The 10,411-nt window shown below is 35.4% G+C and overlaps 1 protein-coding gene across 5 annotated transcripts in view; it reads right to left on the bottom strand.

The window, feature by feature from the left end:
• Positions 1-212: 212 nt before the first annotated feature.
• Positions 213-10,411, bottom strand: part of PIBF1 (progesterone immunomodulatory binding factor 1) — a 117,197-nt gene continuing 106,998 nt past the window's right edge. For 3 of the 5 annotated variants that reach the window (XM_065055453.1, XM_065055443.1, XM_065055462.1), the window contains 2 exons: positions 3,348-3,527; positions 213-1,154 (listed from right to left, as the gene is read on the bottom strand). In XM_065055453.1, coding sequence (XP_064911525.1) covers positions 1,098-1,154; positions 3,348-3,527 — 237 coding nt within the window. In that variant the 3' untranslated portion in view covers positions 213-1,097. Of the gene's footprint in view, positions 1,155-3,347; positions 3,528-8,038; positions 8,066-10,411 lie in introns of those variants that run through there. The other 2 variants (XR_010471048.1, XM_065055470.1) reach the window with 2 other exon arrangements.

Below are 10,411 nucleotides of genomic sequence, written 5' to 3'. Positions count from 1 at the left end.
ACTGCTGTGCTTCAAAATGCTGTTTGGAAAATAAATAAAAGTGAATCTACAAATCATAAGCCTGAAATAGTTCAATATTATATAGTAAAAAAATACTGTTCATGTCCAGGTAGGAACAGCAAATCAGTTGAAGAGTTATTATCACGGAAAAATGAGGTAAGAAAAAAGAGCTTTGTCTTAAATGAAATCTGAGCAGTATTTTCAGTACACAGTTACTTAAACAATATTGTATTTATTTATGTGACATATAGAAATGTACCATATGCAGTGAAAAGTGCTTTAAAATATTGGAGAGCTTTTCTATATTCTAAGTAGACGGTGGAGTGGAATAAATAAACGGGCTGTGTTCTTGGAAGACGTGGCTTATTTTCATAAAATGAAATATGGCACGTTACCCATTTCACCATTACATGCTACAGTATTCACACATCATGGTTTGATTTTCATTATTACACTGATGTAACTACGCAAGAGCAAGTGTATATAGCCCATTAAGTATCTGTGCTGATAATTAAGATGTATTTTATTGCTTCTTTAGAATACTTGTAATGCCTGTTTGGTAGAATAAGTGACATGAAACAACAAACTATACAAATCAAGGCTGATAAGAAATGAACTTTTTTTTCCACCTGACGTGAAATTCCTTCATAGAAAGTAGGACATAGTCTAATGTCAACTGATGTATATGTTTGAAATTTCCATGAGCCAGAAAAGTTGCAAGGAATGTGGCATGAAACACAGGATCCAAGAAAAACAATATAAAAAGCTGAAACATGCATGAATTTGAACACTCTGAATAACACGCCCTTTAACTGCCCAGATTATAAATGTGTACAATATGCTGGTGTTTATTTATATTTTAAAATTCAAATATATGCTAGTAAAATCGTTGCATGCATTATTTCCACACATTTTATTCACATGACAGGTCTAAAAATTATTTTATGAAGCATAAGACCGTTTGATAGATATAAAAGACCAATTAAAAATAAAACAGTTGTTTGCTTTTACGATAAAAAGGGCATCATTATGGTGAAAATAACTTTCTTCAAAGAAAAGCTCCCCAAAGGATTATTTTGAATAATTTTGGAGAAATGCTACGGTGAAGTTTTCTTCTGTAGTTTCTTGTACCATACGGGTGCCTCTTTATTTGTCTGTAAAATAAATAACGTTTTAATTGTGAGACAGTGAAAGTCAGAAGAAAAACACGCAATCTACACTAAGTCTCTTTCCTTCCTAAATAGTTCACAGTGATAATTGCATTATTTGCTTAAATGTAAATAAATTAAAAACAATTTAAGGTTATTATTACTACATATCTGTATTAAAACCTCCCTATTTCTAGGTTATAAAAAGCAGATTCTACAGTAAGAAGTAAATGATTTGTTTTAACATATCTATCACAATGAAAACATGCATCAGCTGTGCTGTAAATAGATTTCATTTGAAATAGCATCATCTGCCTTTTCTATTTGAGAACGAGATGGAACTTAGAAAAGAGATCTTAGGTGTGCCATATTGACCAACACTTTATACAGAAATACAGTTCTTAAAAATATATATCATTAAAAATAAAATAATTCCGCAGTTTTCTGACAGCGTAGAGAGTATTTGAATCACAAATAATTCTCTGTGAGGAGCTTAGCCTTGCCTTCATAGTCCTATGGGCTACTGCTACACAGTCAGGATTTCATAACATTTTTGTGGCAAATTCAATGGCTGCTTGTATGGAGAAATAAAACTAAAGAAGTGGAGGTGGAACAAGGTAAGGACTATTCTGCTTCAGGGTTGGGTATAACCTCTTGCATTAGTGGGCACTGTATCTTTTGTCTGTCGTCCCTAACCTTGTCCGTTTCTAGTTCTGTTTTCTGTCTGCTCTCTATTCATTCTTTCCTCCAAGACAAAATAACCATTCAATTTAAAATTTGACTTTATTCAGCTGGCCTTATGGTGGGGGTTCTCATCACAATCTCCATCTTTTTCTCATGTAAAGATTTCAGCTACAAAAACAAATCTGCTCTATTTGTTCAAGCTTTTAAGATTCTAGAAATTGAGCTAAACTGGCAGGATTTTCACAGGACTACTAACTTCTTTCCCCATATAAGCAGAAAGTCTGCCATCTGCCTATTTTCGATCCCCTGCTCCAAAGTTTGAAAAGATTAGAACTTCTCAAAGATAAATTGGTCACAATTTCTAAATGTAAAAGCATTTTTTTTCTAGATTCCTACACCATTTCTGTATCCGCAAGAAAGACAGGCCAGATTAAACACTGAAACCCTGGATCGTCTACACAACCTAATTGTTAGCTCACATATTTGCTCTGGTTTGGATCACTGAATAGCTCTGTCACAGACTAAGTTTGGACAGTATGAGAAAAGACTATGGGTGAGATAACCCTGAGTATGCCCGTGTTTAGTCTCATAACACTATCCAAGCAAATTTTGAACCCCTAAAATCTCCAAAAGCCCTCACATCACATCCAAGAGTTGCGACCATTTCCTATGTTTTGTATTATAAAAAGAGCATCTGATGTCCTGCAATACAAACTTCATATTGTTTAAGACACTGAATTTTAAAGTCTTCATCGGGAAAAAAAAAATAGTGTGGCTACAAGCACTCTATTCTAGGGAATAGTAGCCTCAAGAAGTCATGATTTATTTTGTGACTCAGCATTGCAACTTTGCTCTCTTAAATTTATCATTTCAGACATAGTCATAGTCAGAAACTTCTAAACCATTTTAATGAAGCTTTCAAACAATAGAGGCACTAAATCTGAAGCAGGCCACTTGAAATGTTTAAATCCAAGCATTTAGTTTCTAAAGGAATAAAAGAGGGTTTTATAATATCAGGCATCCTTAGTAACAGAAGTGATATCAATACTGGGCATGCTTTTTTTAATATCTGTTTAGATGTACACACATTAATATACATGTATACATGAATATAATATACATAAATACACCTCTTTCCTCACTCCTGCTCCTAAATATATATATGCACACACTCAACCCACACATGATCACGGTAGATTTAAAATGGTACACAGAGTCTGTGGATTCCTTCAGCTATTAAAATATTGCTCACCACTGTTAATATTGCAATAGCATAATGTCATTTAAAAGAAAATCTAGTTTGCTGGGAATTTAAGATGCAGAAACTACCAAATAGCTAAGTAACATCATAAACTGTAACTTGTCTTCTCAAGATTGGCCATTCCCATAGAGAGCTGCAAGTATTCAGCTAAATTAATCATACATTCCCTTGAAGTATGAACCCACATTTTTCTTTTTAAAAAGTGAGAATTATCAAAAAAAGCTTATGGCACTTAGTCTTAGCATGGTACTTACAAATAATGTTGGCTTAGGAGTAAATACATTTTCTTCCTCAGGTTCCAGCAGCAGTTTTACTGAAGGGTTTGATCTGTTTTTTGCTGTTGCGCTTTTTACCTCAATATGAGACTGAGGTAAATTTTGTTCATAGCGTTTACCATGTAGACTAATTAGAATCTGTTTCATTGTGGCTAGTTCCTATAAAACCACAAAAGAACAATGCTAAGTTATTCAGTAAAATTACATTTGAACCTATTAAATATTTATTTGTTAATAATAGATTTATGTTCAAACTACACGTGTAAGTGGATCAGTAAATCTAGCAAGCATGAATATATACTTGCCATAATTAATTAGAATACTAATTGAACACTAGTAAAAGTAAGAAAGGCACATAGGATTTATACAACTCAAATTTTGTATTGCTTAAAGGCTGTAAAAGAGAACATTTACTGTGTAATAAGGAACCCACTATCTCTTTTAACTTAAGCTGCCATTTAATTTAAAAGAATTCTTTTCAATTTATTTTGTCAGGCTGAGGGAGTTTACAGATCTAATTTCAATGATCACGACAAATTGTACTGTTGAGCGCTAGGTCTTGCACAGAAGTCTTACAAATACATTACTAGAAATATGTATGTCTTTATATATATATCAGAAAAAAAAAACAATGAAAAAACTTATGAGGACCTACAGCAAAAATGGGATCAAAGTGGAAAAGAAAAGGAAAGTTCAAACATGGGAAAAGAAAAACAAAAACATAAAGAAATGCAAACTTTTTTTGGATATTCTAATAATTTGCTTTGTAAAAAGTTTGGATTAATTAAAAAGAAACCTTTTCTTACTACTTAGCTGAACAACACCGATTACTCAAAATTACAGTGAAGTGAGAAAGAACATAATATTTTGTGACTTTAACTGGACATCTTCTGTTCTCATCTTGCATCACCATGTGCCAAACATTCTCTCCCCGCACATAAAATGGGTGTAATCACTATAAGTTACAGAATTTAAAGTATTATTTAGTAGTACTATTTATTGCATTATTATTATTTAGAGCATTCACTATTGCAGCACTAGAATGGCATTGTCAGTAAAAAAGCCTTTGAAAGTAAGTTTTAAGACAATCTTACATTTTTAAACTATTAATATTCTTGTTTGCTTGCTTTTTACAAATGTTGCCATCTTCAATAAACAATACTGTTAATGTATTAGCATTCTATATATATAACATTCTATCTTATCTCTCAACCAGAACAGGGTAACTCATATTTATAGCTGAATGACAAACATTTGTCGTATCTTACCTATTTCTTAATACTTGCCAGAAAATTACATTGATGCACGTTCTATTTTCATTGCATTATTAGTACCGAGTTCAAAAAACCCGTCAGCCTTCTAAAACATTCCTGCCATACACATTCTCTCTGTCCACTGCTGCCTTTAATACGAAATTTAAAGTCAAAACAATCATGTTGTTGCCTTTAAACTGTCCCTGACTAACTCGGTTATATGAATGGATGTTACACACCACAGACCAGCTTTATCGAGTGTACAAATTGTTCTTGTATCTCAGTCATTTAATATTAACTATTTGCATAATTCAGCCATGTGTGGTGGCATGTTGAAACAGCATGACTGCGGAGCAGCTGTTTGAAAGGACTGCATAGCTGGTGCCAACATGTTTTTCAAAGTTGTAAACTCTGCAAAGATGTTGCCAAAGCGACACATAGACAGAATTTCTTGATGAAAATAACTCCAGCAAGTATACAGCAAGTAAATACGCCATCACAGGAGATTAAAGTGTACCTAAGCGATGTTTTCCACAAGGGCTGTTCCTCTACTTAAGCTGCGTTTTTCTGTGAACCAAATAGCTACACATTTGAACAAGGCAAAACCCCAAAACTGTCACGCAGATTTATTCAGAAACAGAGCTGAAACCTGTATGTGTCGGGTCAAATTCTCTTGTGTCAAGACCCACTGGGCAGCCTAAGGTCTTCTCTGCTCTGCAGAATCCGTCCCGTACTTGACAGCCCTGTCTGTTTCCAGACTTGGAACAGGCTCTGGAGCGGCAGCTCTCACACGAGCTTCCCCTGTGACAGGAGAATTCTCCAATGTGAAGCTACGGGAAGGAATGTCAGGGAGTGGGGATGACAAATGAGCCCACAATGAATAAATTACTTCGGCATCACAGCCAAATTTATCACGAGAATTTAGCAAAGTTGCCTTAATATTTGTTCTAAGATCCTTCCACATTTAGTGAGAAAGACCTTAACAAACTTGGCAAAATAGCACAGGAAACACTGAATGCCATCAAATCATTGGTATGTGTACTGCTAAACAAGAAAAGAAAACTAGCCCAGCACATTTGCAAAAGATGTGCTGTTTTCAACTAAGGAAATACTGAAAACTTCTGTCTTGAACTGCAATACTTTTACCCATCTCTTTAGTTTCCTCTGCTCCTGAACACGATTTTAATTCTTTGCTTTTCTTTTAAATTCTAAACAAAGAGTTATTAGTACTGCTTGCTACTGTTAGCATGCTACCATGAGTCAATAATACTTCGCAATCCTAAAAAGTGGCAAGTTGGTCTAGAAAGCTGGGAAGGAAAAAGCAGCTCTGGAGCTTGTGCTTGAAGAAATACATGAACTTGTGCCAGTGTGAATAGGACCTTGAGAAAAAAAGGGAATGTAGGTATGGGGTTCAAAATACACGGGAAGAATCTTTTGTGCAGAAGGACATGTATTAGTTTCAGGATAAGCTAAGGAAAGGAAGGTGTGAAATGAATTATTAAAATTTCTATACACTTCTACTGTGTCACATCCAGAGTCCTGTGTCCAGGCAGAGCTGTGCAAACTGTTTACTCAGAGTATTCACTTCAGTTACTCAGTGCATTGTAGAAACAGTTTTGGTAAAGCTCTGCATGTCCCAGTTTCTCCATGGAGGTATTTGGTCCTGGCCACGCTGGCTCCTGGACATATAAGCCAGTCGTGCTATGCAAGCCACGTCACTCTGTAGAGGCTTCCAGGTCTGAGGGCTTTGGCTTTGGAAAGCCACACAGCAATCCTTCTTGGGAGGACTATGAGTACTAACACCTCTGAGGGGATTCACCCAGCTCCTTTCTGTGCTGGTTTTGCAGCTTTGGTCCCAAACTTTGGGCACACAAGCACCCGCTCCTCGCTTACACAACACTCTGTGGGGACGTGGCAGTGCAGATACACGGAAAACAACACAGTTAGCAAGAACAGGTGGGTTAAGATGAAACAAGGAAAAAATTAAAGTATGCAGCTGGCACAAAAACACTGTTTATGTATAATGAGTCTCACCCATATAAACAAGTATGAGGGCTATACTGTATTATTAAATGTTTTGAAAGTCCGTCTACAGAAACCTGGTGAATTTTTGTTAAGGATGCTAGCCTGCTCTGCCTACCAGCACAAAGGCCAAAAAACAAGGTAATGAGCTGTGTGACACATTACCTAGGATTTAATTCAAGCTTATAACACCTGCATTTATGTGTCTAAACTTAAGTATCTACACATGAGCTAGGAATCTAATTTTCCATTACAGGCAGTGTACATTGGAAAGTCATTCAACTCATCCAGAAGTGTGTTGGCTGAATGGTGCTGGAACAAAGCTGCCCATATTGATTCGGCTGCTACTGACTATAAAGCGAAGTTAGATGCTTACCTCACTGCAGCCACCTCCATTTAGGTATCAAAATCTAGTGGTCATAAGCTGAATCCATTTCTCACCTCACCCTCCTTATAATTTACTTTTCTCAGACCTCTACTTCACCTAAACCAACTTTCATCCTGAACAGCCAATGTGCAATCCCCTCGCACACATATCTGAAGTACTGAATTGCTGTGCTAATAAGAACTGCATTTTTAGAACAGGCATTCACACCACAGATCGTGTAAGCTTTCCTAAGCATACACAGGTTCATACATTAGAACAATCTAACATCCTGTATTGCACTTACTTATGGACATTAATTCACATTTAATGAAGATTACTTGAACTATAAAAGACTCATTGAAACCTTTGCATACATGACCAGAAATTAGTCAGAATTCAAAATGATGAATGGACTGAGAACAATGCGAGTGAGGTAGCAGGAGGTGAGGTAACATGTATCGCACAGTAAATAGTATCAGAAGAACTTAATTCCTTATTTCCATTTACTTTTGGTACTGTGATGTCCAACAACCTTAGTTAAAAATAGCAAAAGCAATTTTGTGTGCCAATACACAAACAGGGAGATATTTAAGTACTGAGAAGGGAGAGGTGCCAATCTTTTCCATGATGTTAATTAATTAAAGTGTTTTCTGTTCGGCGATTTTTCCCTAATTCTACCTTGTTAATTTATTAGGTTGAATGCTTTCAGTGCTGTTGTTGTGGAACTCTTATAGTCTGCAAAAACTGTATATCATATTAAAATAATCAAGTTTTAAAACAGTGTTAAAGGAATCAAACCAAAGAAGTCTTAATCATTTTAGAAGGTGAAGTAAAAAAAGGCAAAAGAGTTGGATGCTATCTGCTCATATTACCCATATTTCAGAAGAAGATTCTTATGACTATCTTTGAGCTTGAAGCAAGTAAAAATAAGTTATATTTTATTTAAAGTTGCTTTTACCTGTTTAATATGGATAATTGAAATAGTTCATAGAAAAATGGAGACTGAAGATCCTTCTTAGAAGGATAAAATTTGATTCCTTCAACTAGCAACGCAACTAGAAGATAGAAATGAGCAAATGCAAAAATAAGGCAAATAGCAATATGAAATATAAATGTAGTTTGAGTTATAGACACTACAAAGGGATCTCTAGTAACATTGTTTTTGTTGTCCTGGATACATGCTCAAAAATACATGTACCAGAAAAGCATCTTACATTTTCTTAATTCTGTGCTACAAAAATTCCAAAATAGTAAAATATTAAATATTATACTGAAATAAAAACTTAGATAATCACTACAAAACGAAAAATAATTGCCTGATATGGGAAATGACTGAGGCATAAAAGGGAACGGTGTTTTATCAAGTAAATAATTGATGAAGTATACAAAAAATAGCCTACAATAAGCACAATAGATACTTTATGAAGAAAGTTGTTCTGTTTCTTTTCAGTGGATTCACAACAAGTATGATGACTTTTCTCTTTACTCTCTCTGTCATGTAGTTATAATCAAAGCAAGAAAAATCCTCTCTGTGCACTCAAGAGGTTTCAAAGGCACATAACATCACATATGTGTGTATATAATTATAATAAATACGTAATTTATATAAGCAGTTAAAATGATATATATTTATATATTATGCTCTGGAAGCAGATGCAAAATAAGTCTCAAGAAAAAGCAACTGGCTTACAGGAATCAATTACATAAATGTCAGTTCTTATGTTCTTATGGCAGGGATGTCGTGCACCTTCAGATAATCTCCATATGATGATCTTAAAAAGAAACTTTACATAGATCAAACTGAACAGTTGGAAATTCTCAGTAGGAAGAGACACCTGCCTTTCTGGACTGAAGAGAATTCATTCTGGTGGTAAATGTAATGTTTTTTTCATATCACTAAAATAATCACAGAAGCAGCCAATGGGTGTTAAGTCCATCTGGCTTGTTCCTCACACAGTGAAGCCCAGGGTTACTGCACTCAGATAAATATCCTCTAAAGACAAAGTGACCCTAACAATAGCACGTACAGTTAACTGAAGCTTTACCTTGACAAACGGTATTCTACTTTTAGCTTTCCATACAGAATTTATGATTGCAACTTCACCTTGGATTAGAACTCCATTTTGAAGCACAGAACTTGTATTGTGGAAGCTGAACAAGAAATCTCTGTCCTAGGAAATGTATCAGGTTCTGGCAGAATCACTGAATTTTGATGACAAGTGTTCCCAGAGAAGAAAAGTGCATACATTCCCAGTAAAAGAATGGAAACACAGAAAAGGCGCTAAATATTACGATCTTTACACAAGAAAACCAATTTCACTGACAAAACCAGAGAAATCAGCTGAAGGTGAGATAAAACCAGAGGTTTTCCTACCTCAAAGATGCTGATTGAAACTTAAGTTGTCTCAGAATTTTTGAGTCAGGCACTAAGATGACGATTTTAGATGTATGTCCCCACCTCCAATCTGTACAGTCTTCTGTACTGTTAAGAGTAAAGCGCGTATGTTCAGGACCTCCTTTGGAAAGCATTTATTCCTCACTTTAGCTACCATATGGTCCAAATGTGGTTAAATTATAACTGAAAATAAAAATATGTATCCAGTCTGGAGAAACTTGAGAGATTACAGCACTGTCTTTAGGTTCAAGAAAAGCTGACTCTACATCCCCCTTTGCATAAAGGGGACTTGGACAAAAAATTGCTTCATGAGGGACTTAGGACATTACACCTTGAGTCCAGAGACTGGACTCTTCTCAACATGGGAGTCAAATAGCAGGTTTGAGTTCAGCAGCCTGGTGACTATTCTGGCTGTATTCACTTCTAAAATAACAACAACAATAAAAACAATAGCTACGGTAGAACATACAAGTGAGGGAAGACAGCCGTACTGGGATGAAAGACATGTTGGTGCTAAGTCAATGCAATCTGTCTTCACATGCACATCCTCCCATTTAGGCAGCTATTGTAGTCATCAAACAACAAGTCAGCACAGGGAAAAGCAGAGTTCACAAAATGAGGTTATGGGTATGTTAAAGAATACTGATTTGAGAAACCTAAACCAGCATTTAAGAATGCTATATTCATGTAGTAGTGTTTTGTAAAGAGCACATTTCAGAAACGTTTTCTCAGTCTCTTGAGAATTAAAAGTTTGTGTTCAATATACAAACGTTCTTGAGAAAATTCAGAAAAAAAAGAATATACTTCCTATAACTCTCTCTTAAGAGAAAGTGATCTCAATCTAGAAAAGAGTAGGGCAGGGTGGTTCAGAAGGAACAATCTTCACCGTTGTCTGTCTCACAGTGTTCAGTAGGGTCAAGCTTGATGGGCATATAAGGTGATGGTAGATAAAATACTAAGGATATTTTCTGTTATGAAGTCTGTGTGTTTTCTTACCCTCCTCCCA

This window comes from Columba livia, chromosome 1 (genome assembly GCF_036013475.1).
Source record: "Columba livia isolate bColLiv1 breed racing homer chromosome 1, bColLiv1.pat.W.v2, whole genome shotgun sequence".
Classification (NCBI taxonomy): domain Eukaryota; kingdom Metazoa; phylum Chordata; class Aves; order Columbiformes; family Columbidae; genus Columba; species Columba livia.
The sequence above is the reverse complement of the archived record's forward strand: the minus strand, read 5'-3'. Positions and strand labels throughout refer to the sequence as shown.